Source organism: Fundulus heteroclitus, chromosome 17 (genome assembly GCF_011125445.2).
Source record: "Fundulus heteroclitus isolate FHET01 chromosome 17, MU-UCD_Fhet_4.1, whole genome shotgun sequence".
NCBI classification, from domain to species: Eukaryota; Metazoa; Chordata; class Actinopteri; order Cyprinodontiformes; family Fundulidae; genus Fundulus; species Fundulus heteroclitus.
Genome location: NC_046377.1, coordinates 5,630,025 through 5,646,768, shown reverse-complemented (window position 1 = coordinate 5,646,768; position 16,744 = coordinate 5,630,025). Strand labels below are relative to the sequence as shown.

At 40.9% G+C, this 16,744-nt stretch overlaps 1 protein-coding gene across 1 annotated transcript in view; it reads left to right on the top strand.

Moving 5' to 3' along the window:
• cerk (ceramide kinase) overlaps positions 1 to 16,744 on the top strand; it is a 49,158-nt gene continuing 32,414 nt past the window's right edge. Inside the window, 3 exon segments of the mRNA XM_036149128.1 lie at positions 1 to 272; positions 15,020 to 15,151; positions 16,387 to 16,509. Of these exon segments, the coding sequence (XP_036005021.1) occupies positions 140 to 272; positions 15,020 to 15,151; positions 16,387 to 16,509 (388 nt within the window). The 5' untranslated portion in view covers positions 1 to 139.

The window sequence follows — 16,744 nt, the reverse complement described above, 5'->3', positions numbered from 1 at the left end:
TCGCCGTCTCTCTCTTGACACCGGTCTGCCCCGCAGCCGGAGTCACCAACAACGCAAGGCGCCGGGCGCTCCTCGTTACGCAGGTCGTAGCAAAGTTGGAGTGAGCGCTTTCGCCCTCTGCCATATAACTAATGACGGCATGGAAGACAAGATCATCGGCTCGGAGCTTTTTCAGGAGCACAGAAGGGTAGAAGTCGCGCTCTATCCCGCGGTTCTTACCTGGAAGGAAATTGAGCAAGGCAGGAAACGGAGCTCTGTCACCTCTGAGTCAGGTAAGTCAAACCACAAGGACGTTGCAGGAGGAATGTAAATATGCCAATTTGTATTTGTTCTGTGAAATTAAACCACCTGCTTTCCTCATCCTACATGACATGAGTGCTATTTGCCCCCTCCACTCGGTTGATCTTACTACAACTGTAACAACTGTTCTTCTGAAACTAAACCATGGAACAGCTGTTTTCTCTTGTTGCTGCTTATCTGGTTCCCGCACATGTCGAGGCAGGGAGCAGTCAGGCCATGGAGCTGTTGTAGTGAGGGGTCTGTTCACTGTCAAGATCAGGTCACAGGTCTTCATAAACATCTGACCTCCCCAGACAGGAGGTCATTCATTACCAGCTCCAGTTAAAGCTCCAAAATATTATTTAATATTATCACTATATTTAAATCAAGATTGAGTCCCCACTGTAGCAAAAGAAAAGAATGCACCCCCCTTCCATTAAAAAAAAAGTTCTTCATAGAAATCATTTTCAAAGCTAAGGCAAGCATCTACACAATTACAATCTTAAGTTAGGCATTAGGTAAAAGTTTGCGATCATGTAATAAATAGAGTTAAGGCCAAATTAATTCATACACCTGGCAGGTTTAGATTGTTAAATTGTTATCATTCAATCCAGAAGTTGTTGTTTTTTTCCTAGAAAATGAGACATGCGTCGCTCAGAAGATACTGAAACCTAATCAAGCAGTTTTTATTTACAGTACATAACAAAAAGTGGCATGTAAAAATGTTGTTTCTTCCCTCAATAATGGAAGATTAAGAGCAATCCAACCCTTCTTCTGATTGCCTAGCAGCTTTTTTTTGCACGTTTCTTGGTGTTTTGATCATTTATCTTCAGCGATGAGCTCGTTGTGTGTGGGGTTGGAAGGCCTCCTTGCCATCACCCTCATCTTCAGCTCCCTCCACAGATTCTCCATCAGAGTCCAGGCCGGACACTTCCTGGGCCGCTCCTACATATCAATGTTAATTCCAGTCAGACGAAACATGTTGGTGAAACTAAAAGTCTACTGCAAATCTAAGTTTGCCATGGTATGACTAATATTTGAATTAACTGTACATAAAAAATATATATATATTATTTATGAAATACATGATAAAATATGAAAAAAAATCATTAACATTTGAATTGAAACATATCATCATTAAAATGCATTCAATAATTTCATCCCCATGTGTTTCTCACCCTCTCCACCCATCAAAGTCAGTAGGCAGGGCTAACCGCTCTAATCACAAGGTGATTGGTCTGCAGTTTGACTGCTGTCCAGGTAATCCAATCCGATGTCAGTAACTATTTGTTGAGTCAGGGTGACAGTTGAAATATTTTTATGATGGACTGTCCATCATAAAAATATTACCACTGATAAATAATCCTATGATGGACTGTACAGATTATTCCAGCTGTTATTAGATACAATGATTCCTGCCGTCACTGCATTAATCATTTACCCTATGTGATGTCATAGAAGTCATGTGCTTTTTTTTTTCCTTCTTCTTTCTTTTTCTTTTTTTGGAGGGCAGATTTTTATCTTGAATAGTTGACATTTTACAGCTGAATAGCAACCGACATAGAGAACTGACCACGACGTGTTGTTCTGTAAGTGACTAACTATGTCACAGATGAATCTGAGTGATTTCACAGAAAACCGTGACTGGTAACTTTAAGGCAAAAAAATAAATAAATTTAAATACGTGCTCATTTTCTATTATATATAACAACGTGTCGGGTAAATAACCAGGCAGCATTGTCTTAACAGCAAGCTGTTATTTCCCACTCCGAGTGAGCCGAACTCCCAGCATGCACTGGTTTAATGGCCTGATCCTCTAGTTTCTCTTTACCTTTAATGGGTTGGGATGCAGCCTCCCACCCCCCACCCAAAAAAAAAAAGGTTTCTGTCATTTCCATCAGACAACTTCCACTTAATCGGGCCCTTCCTATATCCCCCTGAGGCTAATGTTTGTTCACCTAGATGGCTTCCCCGCTCGGCAATTACTGTAGCATATCGAGTGGAGTGATTACAGCTGCCGCCGCACGCTTTAGTTCGAACCCAGCCATTGACCTTCCGCAAAGTGGTATCAAGTGCCCCGTAATAACCTGCCATAAAGACTTCCATTTATTGAGTCAGTGTTCGACGTGACTTCATCAAACCCCGCCAGTGATTGCAGGGACAAGAGCGGGTCAGTTTACGGCAGAATTAAGGATCGAACGAGGATGCTTTTCAGGCAATGAAAAAAAGACAAATAAGTTGGAACGCGAGTGGGAAGTAGTGTCTCTTTATGCTTATTTAAAATGAAATAGCTAATGAGTCTCATGTTTGCGGTCTTTGTTATTCATTAGCTTTGCTGGAAAAAAAAAAAAAAAAAAGAGAGTGGCGACAGGTGGAATTTTCTCTTCATCCCTTTGCACTTACCCAAACAAGGAGGGCTCAGTTTCTACACTCAACAGCTTTAAACAGATTAATGAGCTTTAGGAACTTTCCGCTCTTCCTTCTGTATGCAGGTTTTTTTTTTTTTTTTTTTTGCTGTGTTTACATTGGGTTCAAAGCAGTGCACGTTCGCCCATGTCCCCTGCATAGTAACACTAAAGTGATCCGCATAGCATTTAAAAAAATAAATACAATACAATTGCCAGTTTCACAGCAGATGTACGACGCATTTAAAAAATGTGATTGATATTACGAGACCAAACAGGGAAGATGCTGCAGGACAGAATAGCTGTTTGCAGCTGGACATTTTCGGGTGAAGTGTGCTGTGCATTTTTTTTTTCCAAACATCCCCCCTCATCTGACACCCTTATAAGCACATCCTACACTGCTCCTCACTGCGAGTACCTGGTGAAACATGGCAGCATCATGATGTTGCAAACACTTTTTGTCGTGCATTTCTATTTTGGTCCCTATATTTAAGATACCCAGAAATAAAACCCAGCAAAAAAGTTGTTTTGTAAAAGTTCAGACTCTTGAGAAGGTTGTCGGGATTTTACACGCACGCTGCTATGTCCCCTTCCTAACTTTATTTAGGGGGTATCACAATAAAAGGGGGCTGAATGTAAACACTTAACACACTTTTTAGATATATATTTCTAAAAGTAAACCAGAAAGGCCATGGTGTTAGTATATTGGAAAAAAAATCAAAATTTCCAAAATTTCAAATTATGAATATTTGAAAAGGCCTTTATATACATATCAAACAAAAATTCAGTGAGTGAAAATAAAAAAAAAATAAAAAACAATCGGATTCTCGAAGACAAATCATTCAAGTGTAGCAAAAAAAAAACAAAACATCTGCTGCACATTTTTATTTCATTTGCAAACTCTCACCTATATGTACATTGCTTTGATGCTCTGCTAACTGAATAATGCGTTATTTTATCTTTCATGTAGTTGATTCACTCTCCTTCACGTCTTGAGGCCTGTTGGTAACTTTCTCCCAACTTCGTCCTTATTCCTGTCCGTCCTCTTTCCTCCTGCTCGTAAAAATGATGTAATCAGACCGCAACAAGAATCCAGTGAGCCAAGTTTCCCAATTGTCCAAACTTTTTACAACGCGTTTTACACACATGGATAGTTTCAGGCTTAGTGCTTCGGCAAAAGTCAACAGAACCAATGGGCAGTTTCCGATGGCGGCTCCGTCTTACAGTGTTGGTTAAAAGAGTTGCTTTGCAATGCTAGTTTTCATAAATGTTGATGCTTCGTCGCGTCTCGGACTGCACTAGTTTATAGCTGCAACAATGGTGTTGAGCCACTGAGCAGGAATAACTGGATAAAGTTGCTTCCTCTTCAGACCTGGGCTCACCAGTGAAACAGCAACACTATCACGCTGCGGACAGTCACACCGCGGCACAGATTTCAAGAGGCGGCTCTTTTGGCCTCACTTAAACCTCCTTTTCTCGGAAGCTAAAGCTTCTATTATCCACAACACAGCCGAGCTAACAGTTAAAATGAAAAGGGGTGCGCAGAGATCCAAACATAGCCTGCCTGGGTTTTCGTGGATCATCTTACTCATACATATGTCTTTGGATGTCTTGCATTACTGTTTTTGGCCTGTCTTACTTGTTTTTGAAAATAAATTGGGATTTTCTATGTCTAAGTACAGCTGTATTTCACACATACTGCCTGGGCTACTTCTCATGTACACAAGTGATGCTTGTGTACATGAGAAGCATGCTTGTGGTGTATGTACACAGATAGATAGATAGATAGATAGATAGATAGATAGATAGATAGATAGATAGATAGATAGATAGATAGATAGATAGATAGATAGATAGATAGATAGATAGATAGATAGATAGATAGATAGATAGATAGTTCTCCATATATATATATAAAAGCTTTTCATGCAGAAATAGGGACTTAATGGAAATTATGTTTAATACCGGCTTAAGTTACTTTTCAAAAGGCACTTTCGATCTAACAAACACACATCTTGGTATTGTATTTTATTGAATATATATATATATATATATATATATATATATATATATATATATATATATATATATATATATATATATATAGATATATAGATATAGATACACATATATATATGTGTATGTACACATATATATAGTGGTGCAGTGGGTAGCGCTGTTGCCTTGCAGCAAGCAGGGTCTTTCTGCATGGAGTTAGCAAGTTCTCCAGGTATAATATTTCTATATTCTTAGGCTGAATACGATATAACGATATAAAGTAATTATAAAAGGCATCTCTGAATCTAAGCTTTATCCCAAATGTCTCAGAGGCACACATGAGGATAAATATGAGAAATGGCTGAAAAATAACCTACTGGATTACATAAAAGTAGAATTATAATGCAACAGGAGAAGTATATTAATAGGCGCAAATAACAGTTATTTACTAGTTCAAAATTTCATGACAAAACTACAACCAGATTGGTGGACAGTAATCAACATTATGGTCGCAGGTTTAGGAAAACGGTGAAATGCATTAGCTGCTCTGTCTAGAACTTTTCACAAAGTGAACTTGGAAGTTTCACTGCACCACCAGCGACTGTTCTCCTGCTATACCTTCCTCCTTGGTTGTCCTTTTCTTCTCCATCTGTTTGCCTAAGCGTTGGCTCCACAAACACCATTGTGCCTGGGAGAAATCCACATGTCTTGTTTGACAGCTCACTGCCATGTGTACCCAGGCAGATCTGTGCTTTGTAATCTAAAGCCGGCGCTCAATGCACAGGCCTGTCTGCGCTGAGAGATGGCTGCGGAGGGAAGGGGAGAGAAAGATACAGAGAAATAAACAGTGGAAGGAAATGACAGCTGGAGATGAGGTGCGCTGCGCGGGGTTTTATGCCGCATCACCGGCAGCATTAAAAGGATCTCCAGTTGCGTCGATTGCAATTATTTACCAAAGACTAGGGCTACAGGGGTGTGACCTCTGAAGCTAATTAAACCTGCGTGATTATGTGCTTGCGGGTTTGGTGTGTAGTCCTGAAACTTTTAATCCGCTCCAGCGAGAGGCTTTTTGAAAGCACACGGCGTTGTTGTTGTTGTTTTTTTTTTTTTTTCTTCTCTCAACTACATAAGCAGTTTTATCGGTTTCGCACCCTCGGTTAAATCTTATCTTGTCCGTCGCACTCGCGTCACGTGCCATTTTGGAGTGCGAGATGCAAAACAGGAGCCGGAGTGACATCAGGCTATGCAAACACCTACGAAAGCAAGCTCTTTCCTTAAGCTTGCAGCAGCTTGTCCTCTCACACATTGTCGGCGCAAAACCACAGTAACAATAAAGGGATTACAAAACTGATCCACCGCGCGCTGGGAGGGGTGGTGAGAACAAGGGCTGCATGTGAATATGATGACAGCTTATTGTTGTGAGAAGGTGAGGCCCGGGGAGCGCGTTGTCAGAAATATCGTATGCACAAATATAAACAGAAAATCGCTTGCACAAACACGGAGATCCTGCAGGTATAGGGCCGTGATTGAAATCAGCGTCGATGATGCAAATCTTTTGATATGTACCTCCATTGCGTTGCGTTCGGGGCTGATGAGAGGACGCCGGGGCCCCCCCGTGTGCGACGAGCGATTCAGATCTTCGCGCATGGATGTGAAGTCATGTCTATGGAATCCTGTCGGGTTGGATACCGGCCTTGTTTTTGGGAAAGCAGGATGAGCAGGATAATAAACGGAACACGGGCTCTCGCGCAGATACGAGCGCTCGTTAAGAGATGCGACGCAGTCTCTGATCTCACAAGTTCTCATCAGGTTCGTCCTAACTCAAACTAGCACAGTTATTTATATATATATATATATATATATATATATATATATATGAATATCAAGCCAGGGGAAATACAGTGTACTCGCTTTGCATGCAGGGCATCCACATCAAACCAAAGCTATTCCCCTTTGGTATTTCCTACCAGACAACCTGGGGGACTTCAATGGTGTTTTCTACAAATTGCAGTAGAGCAAATCTATTTTATCTACGATTTTTTATTTTTTTTTTTATCATTACATATGGTGTCTCTTAGGTTTTGAAAAATCGGCCGGCAATTTTAAAAATCTTGACGGGTGAACGCAAGCGTCATGCGGGTGTGCACGATGCGTGTGTTCTTGCGTAGAGAAGGCGTTCATTTCCTGAAGGTCAGTTTTCACGGTTTTACCGCCCGGTTTCGGTCTTCAAGCACACCGCATGCTGTGCATCCTCTCTCGGTAAGTCTCATCTGCTGGACCGCCTTCCTTAGCACCTGGCAATGCATCTCCTCTGTAACAAACCCTATTCTCCTATCCCATACATCATTGATAATAATAATAATTGAACTTTATTGATCTCACAATGGAGAAATTCACTTCTGCATCTTAACCCATCCCCATTGGGGAGCAGTGGGCTGCCACTGTGCGCCGCTTGGGGAGCGATCGGGGGTTAAGGGTCTTGCTCAGGGACCCGGAGTGCCGGCAGTTGGGATCGAACCCGGTACTTGCATCCTTCTCAGAGCACAAGCACGCTGCTCTAGCCAGCAGACCACCACTCCTCCCTGGGGATGAGGTTATTCTCATCTCCGCTGACAACCAAAACGCCATGGAGAACATCTCTGTCGGCCGATTGGTGGTGTATAAACTCTCCCCGTTATGTCTTCAGGCATCTGCCTTGAATGATTCCCACACTTCCATGCTCATAATTAATATTAAAGGCCCAAGAGCAGTGCTTAATTCTGTTGTATTTAATCAAAAAGCCTGTACTGAGTAAGTTTATTGTGGTAAACTTGGAGATGGAATTTGGTTATTTTACCATTACCAAGCAGACCCGTCAGAGCCGGTCTTTAGGGGATCCTTTGCTTGAGCTGTCATAACTAATTGGCTTTGTGTAGGGTTGCCCTCAACAATTATTTTCACTATCGATTAACGTGCTCGTTGTGTTCTTGATTGAGTGTTTCGTCTATAAAATGTCAGAGAGAAGTGTTAATTGCCATGGTAAATGTCTTGTTTCGTTTGGAAAACAATGCCCGAACCACAAAGATCTTCAACGAGGTTGCACACGTGACTTATGCACAATGTCAAAGCCAATGTAGCGCATTTTTTGCCATATTGATTAACTAAACTCGTACCACACTTAAACTGCTTGTACGTATCAGTTATTTCTTCACTAAGCGGAGCATGTTGTCATACAAGGATAAGATATTAACTCACAAAGAAGGGGGAGTACAGACTTCGGCCAGTAAGAAATATTACCTCAATGTGTAGTTTCAGCCCTCAATGGCAGTTTTTGAAGAGTGAAATATCACAGGAGAAATAAGAAGCTTTGACAAGCACAGCCATGACACAATCGCATTTTGAAAGAATTTGGGTCAAGCCTAATAGGCGCATTGTTCCGTGATGGATTCCCTTGCTTCTGTAGACTTGGAGCAACAACTTAGTCCTAAGTTTCTGTTTCTGAACAATAGCCCTCCTCTGGACCCAAGAACCTGAATTAGAGGATAGATAGTATTTCTACTCAAAGCACATGAATCTAGGTGACCTCCTAAGCTTTATTACAGTAACACAACACTCAGCGCTCCATTATTCAAGGAAATAATTATTGCCTGTAGGCCAGTGTCTGAAAGTTGAATTCCCGGTCTTTTTTGCAGCAGATAAGCCTGGGCACCAAATAAAACTGAATGCTTCATTCTTCCAATAATGACATATTTAAAAAAAAAAAAATGAGCCCCACTAATTTAGGGTGTCCGTTGCAAACAGTCTTCATCTACATCTTGCATGATTGCCTGATTATTATATGAAGGGATATCCATTTGGAGGGCTACCAGATGAATGCTGTTCTGTATTATGGCCGTAGTTTTAAAATGAAGGACAAGGTTTTGAATGAGTCATCATTAGTTTATTAAATGGTTTGTTAAAAAAAGAAAAAAAAACATTACGTTCTGGAACATCTGATTACAGACTCCGTGTTTGCAACCTGTGACACTTGTGCAGGTAATGAAAGCTGATCCAGCGCACATGCAATTCATTTCATGTGCTTCCAGTAAAGACCATTGGCACCCTCAACCCCTACAGATCTAGATGTTATGGGGAAACAAAGCAACCGATCCAGACCAAGATTACATTCACTCCCAAGCAACACAAAGCTGTTTAAGGGATATAAAAGGTCCCCAGTTACCTTGGCAGTGAGGGAGATGTTGTTTCGGGCTCTCTCTGTCTTCGTTTTACGTCCTCCAGTGAGTTTGACCTCATTTCTGTGGGAGTTAACGTGAGCGTCTCATGTGAGGAGACCCAGCATGAAACCTGATGCATTCTTCTTATCTGGGAAGGGAAATAGACCCAAGCCATGCAAAGTTGACTGGCTTCCTGTTGAATCTTTCTCGGAGGTACACTGTGGAACTGTCTACATGTAGTAAATAAAGCTAAGGTCTGTTCCATGTTGGCAGACATTAGGCTTTAAAATTTGGATTGTAAAGCTAAATCCCAGGTGGGCTATTCAGGTACTAAGTTAATATTTAACATGAGTGAAACTGAAGCTTTCCGTATTACTATTTAGTGATTTAGGAAGATTAACATATATCTGCCTGACCCAGAAGAAATTTTCATCCTGTCTTTCTCGTTTTGAACAGTGTACACTGCAAAAAGGGAACTGAAAATAAGTCAAATATTCTTGAAATGAGTGTATTTGTCTTTGATTTGAGCAGGTAAATAAAATGATATGCCAATGGAATGAGTATTTTGACCCCTTAGATAAGATCTTAGATAAGACAACTAGATATACTGCACTTGAAATAAGATGATGGAAATTAGTTGATCTTACTCTAAGTGCAGACAGCTGGAGATAGGCACCAGCACCCCTGCGACCCCACAAGGGATAAGCGCATTGGCAAATGGATGGATAGATGGATTCTAAGTGCAAAAATTCCATTGGCAGATTATTTAAATTTACCTGCTCAAATCAAGCATCAAGTCACAAATGAGATATTTTTAGAAATCCCTTGACACCCTTCATCTTAAACTCTGACCTGAGCAAAGGCATCCCCACAGTGTGATACGGCTACTGCCATGTTTCGCTGTGGGGATGGTCCATTCATTTTGCATGTAGCTTGGTTTTTGGTCTGATTTAACCAGATCATCTCTCCCATGTGTGCTGTGTTGGAAGCTTATAAGTAAGATATTTACTGTAAAATCAATCTAAATCATTCTCATTTGTCACCCAGGATGGAAGTTACGTTGCCTATAAACAATCGGTCCCCTCCATCAACAAAGTCTTAGACAGATTTTACTTCTTTCAAACCTAGAGGTACGGTCCGGAACTACTTTGTGCAGTGTGTAGCCTGTGTTTACTTCCTGGTTCCTCAGCCAATCAAATGAGAGTTCCCAGGGTTCCCAACACAGAGCACAGCATTTGTTCTTTTATCTTGGTAAAAGGGCAACAGCCTGCTAACACGGAAGCCAGTAAGAGAAGCGGACCAGAAAAAGAACAGAATACAACATCATATACATATATAATTGTTCCATTATAATCACCAGGTGTCATTATTATTATTACTTATTGTGGCTTTTGAAGGCAGTCGGTTGCATGAGATTTTATGTAGGGCTATCAGAGTACATACAAATTGTTATTATTATTATTACACATTCAGATTCTCTTGGCAAACACTATGTACTATTTGCTGTTTGCCTTTCATTAAACATTATAATAAATACATTGAAATTTGTACTCGTAGCGTAACTAAATGTAAAATCAAGAGCTGTGAATGCGTTAGTTTTACCATTTAGAAAATGTCTTTCCAGGTAACTAAAACCTCCTAAAATCACTTTGTTGTGCTGAAAGCCATGTTTTTGGATCTCTGCAGTTACTGTCAGCAGAATAAGAGAACGGCGCGTAGCTGAAATGTATTTTACACAACTCCGAATATTTATCCAGCCTTCCCAACTTTATTAGCTCTAGGTGAAATTCCCCTGCTGTGTTTGTATGCTTTTAGAATACGCTGACATTCAACAGAGCAATTTGGTCCTAAACTTACTCAGAAAGCATTCTGGCATAATGGAAAGATTTACTATACGTTTCTTTTTCTTTTTTTATCATAAAAAGTAGCAACAGGAATCATATTAAACTGCAACCCAACATGTAGAACATTTGGATCCTCTAGAAATGTGTGCAGGAATTGGTGGTAGAGGTCTTGCCTGAATGACACCAGCTCTCCCTGTGAACAATTTCAAATGTACCTGAAGCGATGAAACTGCTTTCCCCCCCCCCCCACATCATCTTGAACATGTTCTAGTCATTCAAAAAATAATGCCTCATCCTGAAAAGCTGAATTGGTACAGATAGCAGACCCCTGCCGGCGTCTGCTACCACTCTGAGCCCCGCGGTATGAATAGGCATCCCTCCATGGCTCGCTGCCAGTCCTCAGATTCTTTACAGCCACAAAGAAGAGCATGTCAGAGCCAAGCAGAGAGGATCTGACTTGTACAGCCAGGGGCTTAGCATGTAGCTTAGGGACTACACTCTGCTGAAAAACTGTGAGGTTTGTGTGTGTGTGAGTCTGTGCGTCGTCTGACTGACTGCGTGTGGATAAGATTATGCCTCTCAGTCGCTATGTTTGTGTGGTGGAATCATCGGTGCGGTTTTTATAGAAAGATCAATACCAATTGTTCCCCCGTTGCTTCCCCAGTTTTCCTATATGGACGGAGATGAAGTGACAGGGCCGTAGACAAACGATGCAAGTTCGGAAATTGTAATGGAGTGTTTAGCATTAGTCATGGAAGTTGCAGTATAAAACGAATAATAAAAATCTAAATGCAACTATTCTGTCTTCTGAGGCTACAACGTGATGTCAAAGAAAACCACAAGGGGCCTGGGCCAAACTGTTCCCACAAGCTTGGAAGCATGATTTTGTCCAAAATGTGTCAGCAATGCCGCAGCCTTAAGAGCTCTTTAGGGTAAGCTCTGTAAATATTGACTCGGCGGAAAGCTGATGACCTCGGCGCGCAGCATCGTCCCTATTCCCATGTGGCAAATCGAAAAATGCAAAATCTGAAAACAAAGACAAGGCAGTATTGTAACAAGAATCATTGTTGGGGGTGTTTCAGCAACATTCTCTCCGTTCTGCACTGCAAAAATGGATAAAAATATTCTTAAAGTTAGTGTATTTGTCCTTGATTTGAGCAGGTAAATAATATGATCTGCCAATGGAATAAGATTTTTGCACTTAAAATAGGAACAACTCATCTCCATCGTCTTATTTCAAGTGCAGGATGTCTAATTATCTTATTTTAGGGGTTAAAATACTCATTCCATTGGCAGATAATCTTATTTACCAGCTCAAATCAAGGACAAATACACTAACTTTAAGAACATTTTACTTATTTTTAGATCCGTTTTTGCAGTGTGGCAACGCCTTTCGGACGGGAGTTTAATCCTCGCAAGCAGCGTCGGCGAGCACGGTCTTCGCTCTCTCAAAGGTTTCCACTGTCCTCCCAAGTTGAACCTGAAAGATTCTCGAAGATCGAATTTCACATTTCGCTAAATATTAAATATAAATTTTACTGCTCTATCCTTCAGTCGTGCAGTAAGTGCTTTTCTTTTGTTTTTGTTTTTCCATTACAAAAAGATGTCGACTTGCTTGGAGGCTCGATAATACATTGGTCTCTGCTTTTGGGTAACAACTGTAATTGGAAATATGCATCCAGCTAAAATGATGGACTAGTCACGTATCGCCAACTAAGGCATTCGCTCGGAGCTTGAACACCTTTCACATGTTGTTAGAATGAAACTCATTCTCTCTTTCTTTTTTTTTTTGCTGAAATAAAGCCATCACCCTGTATGCCCATAAGTCTTACTCCCATTTGTCAAAATGTGAATATCGATGGCCATGAAGTTATTCATGGCTGGCGTATCACCTTTTATTTGAGAAAGAAATGAAATCCCATTCTCAGGGACTCCCAGGAGAGGAATAATATGTCACGCCTCCCTCCCATTCATTCCATCATATCTGCTGAATACATTCGCGAGGAGAAGGGCTGGAGGGCCCTGTACGCGTGACACAGCTGAAGAGGTCAGTGAGGCTGAAGTGGGTAAAATGTACTTGTATTAAAGTGCACTGAATTTGTTCTGTTCAGACCGAATTTTCTGGACGTCTCGGTCTTAACAGAAATTGTTGAGGGGCAGATTTCGCAGCTTTCCAGCCGTTCAGCTGCACCGTACTCTGGCTTTTGTTAGACATTCTCTGTTTTGCCTCCGTTTCTCTGCCGAAGCAATTTCCCTGCATACCTTCCCTGCGTGGCAGGGCTTGATAGGTGCAAATTTAGTTCCATTTACCTTCCTCTAGCTCCGCCTGTCAACAAATTGAAAAGCGCTGATGAATAATCTGTGATGTTGTACAATAGGGCCCCTAAGTCCGACTGATCCACCATTCCCAGCCTCTGCCAGGAGGTGCCGGGTCACACGCTGACCCCGCAGAGTGCTCTTACTGACCAAACTATTCAGACATGTTCCTCCAACCATCAAGAGTTTTAAAGCAAGCCCCTGACTTCCATCCCTGTGGGAAATGAAGCATTGCCCGCAAATACTCTGAAGATGTCTTGAGACTTAATGGTTTTATTTCTGCACTGCAAAAACAGACCTAAAAATAAGAATTTTTTTCTTGAAATGAATGTATTTTTCCTTGATTTGAGCAGGTAAATAGGACTATTTGCCAATGGAATAAGATTTTTGCACTTAAAATAGGAACAATTCATCTCCATCATCTTATTTCAAGTGCAATATATCTAATTATCTTATTTTAGGGGTAAACACACTCATTCCATTGGCAAATAATCTTATTTACCTGCTCAAATCAAGGGCAAATACATTAATTTCAAGAAAACTTTACTCATTTTTAGTTCTCTTTTTGCAGTGTGTTTAGTCCCAACCAAGTGTCTCCCGGCCTGAATTTGGTTTCTGCCGAGACTCAGAACAGTTTTCTGATTCTCCAAATGTAGATCATAATCACGTCATATGCATGCTCAGTTCGGGGGATTGCTGCAAAACTAGTCTCTTTAATCAACTATCTATCGTTGCTACATGCTCATTTACTAGGAGGGATTGCTGCAAAGTCAATGACTTGATGAAATTGGCATAGTTTCCTTAGAAAACCTTTTTACTAATTGGCTTACTAATAAACTGAACTTTGCTGTTTTATTTCATAGCTAGGATCAAGTTGGAATTGTACAGTTGAACTTAATGGACCACATGCTTTTTTATATAAATTCAATAAAAAGTAATCTGCTGTAGGTAAGATACTGACTGGCATTGTTCTGAGTCCGTGTCAGCTCACCATTCCACAAACTCAAAAGCAACTGCCACTGATAGGAACCTTGTATCACATTGCAGCTTGCTTACAAATATTGATGACGGGTCGCCTAGTGCTGGTGCAGATTCTCAGTCATCCAGGTCATGATCATTCCAAAAAAAAACAGTTAAAAAACAAAACAACTGGACTTTTTTCCAAATGTCTGGAGTAGTGTGGAGTTCCAAGCTTTATATTATTGCCCAAAAAAGTGTTGTTATGGGCAATAATATAAAGCTTGGAGCTCCACACTACTTCAGACATCTGAATTGAGAAAGCTTTCTGGATGGGAAGCGAAACGTCTTCAAACTTCGGAAAAAAGTCCAGTTGTTTTTTTGTTTTTTTTCCTTTTTTTGGGATTGGTCATCTACTGATTGAAATAAATTAAATGGATGTTTCAACAACAAAAAAAAAAGCTAAATATCCATATATTAAAGCCAAAGTTTCACCCACGCTAACTTTCTTTGACTCTGAGGTCGTCTTGATGTTTTCAGCCAACTGTCTTAACTTGCAGGGCCAAATATAAGTATTCACATAGCTAAAATACATAAAGTTACATTCACACTGACCAGCTGATTGAAATAAGTAAATCTATAGACCTATAATCAAGAAACTCAAAAATATTACTCCTCGTTGCATGTTTAGCATTTTATCGACACCAAATATGGCAACCTCGGGATCCTTTCACTTTTTTTGTCACATCAGTTTGTGTCTCTTCCAGCTCCAGATGACATTTTCAAAGTAGACCGTCCGTTCGTTATGTGCAGGACAGAGGGACACGCTGGCATTTCTTTTCTTAGCCAAAACAAAGTCATGAATGAATATTAATAAAAGCATATTTGTCTTCTTTCAAGATGTGCTTTGGTTTTCAGTGTGGGTCTGTGTGCATGTGACTTCATAAACGCGGACCAGCTTCGGATCATCCAGCCGTGTTCATCGTGAAATGCATTGGACTAAACTGTCAATTCGTTGCCTTTGCAGGACACAGCCACGCCGTTCAAGTGTGTGAAATAGTGGCAGTCCACAAGGCAGAAGACGAAGCCGACGCTCAGACCAGGATTCATCCGAGGACGATAAAGCAGCATTCCCAGCAGTATCCCTATGCGTTCACAGGTGCAGAAACGAAACTTCTCCACACGTCTGGGAATACAGGTTTAAAATGCTAAAAGGGTCATTCTTTGGGAAATGAAGGCTTTCATACCCCTAATTCAAAACAAACATCAAGTCATTTTAATCGAGATTTCAAAGTAACACATGGTTTTCAAAATAATTTAACCAATTTGCCGAATGGTGTGCAATGCATTTGAATTCAATTTGGGCCAATTCCTCAGTCAGACTGGCCATAAACTTCAGTTTTCAAGTCTTGTCTCAGATTCTGAATTTAGGTCAAAGGTTACAATGGAACTGCTAGAAGGCATCCCCCGTCAAAGGATGCTGTCAGGTTCAAATTGCACGTTCAATTTTACGCAGGCCAAAAATTTCAAATTTGGTCTCATTTGACCAGAGCACCTCTCCCCACCTGTCTCCTTACTACTGTAATCTTGTGGCTCCCACAGGCTTCCCCTGGGCATTCAAAGAGGGGCATCTGAGTAAAGAGGGCTGAATCCAAATGCACAGATTTTTTTGTTGTAAAACAGTTCGGAAAGCCTTGTTTGTTAATTGCTGATTTAGAAGAAAAAAAAACACGTTTTAACACAAGAATCCTTCACAATTTGGCTCCCAATACGGATTTTTCTAAGGGGTTAATTCTTGATTTTAGAGTTATCAGATTACAACCAAAAAAAAAAAATTATTTATATTATGTAATATGGCAATATATGTTGACATGGACTGAGTTTCACGAACTGCAATGCCACACTATGCTGAAGCATCAAAGTCATGCCCCTTAACACATATTCCGATTATGTAACATATCACAGAATACTTCTCACCCTCTCGCTGATATCCTCGCCGCACGTAAGAAGTGATTAGGACTGCTGCTCCTCCTAGAAGGAACGACTCTTCTATCTGATGAGAGGAATATTCAGCGTGACGATTTGACATGGAAACGCTCAGTGTGCCGGGTTGCTGGCAAAGCGCTTAGTGAGGAAAATTCCTGCTCCTTAGTGTACATGTTTCAGTAATTTATTTATTTATTTTCTCTGTACAACCATGCCTCACTCAGCTGACTTCCTCCGCGTCTCCCCAAAACCTTCTTTTCTCACTCATTTGGTAAAATCTGTGACGGACCGAGCTGATTGGGATAAAGCTAGGGTTCATGCAAGGGGCAGGTCTGCAGACAGATCAGGACATGGGAGGGACATTCCATTATATTGTTTAAAGACACCTTTTTCTTGTCGTCTTTGCAGTTTCCTACGTGAAGAGGACCCAACAGCACCTGTGGCGTTGCAGCGACGTCACCTTCCACTGTGCCGAGCAGCAGATCTGTGAGCAGTGGATCCGAGTTGCTAACGAGCAGCTCTCGTTACTCAGTAGGTGCTCCTTAATGCTGCAGATGCGATCACCGGACGGCAAATCTTTAACCAACCCTCTTCTGTTTATTATCGATGAATCGCGAACGCCTGAGTTTTGGCTGTTAGGCTACTATCGCCACAGATAAAAAGGCAAATAAACTGAAGCAGAAGTCTTAAGTAACAGGTTAAAGTTTACGTCTCGTTTCACACACGCACGGCTGTTCATTAACCTGAAAAACCGTCGGGTTTTCCA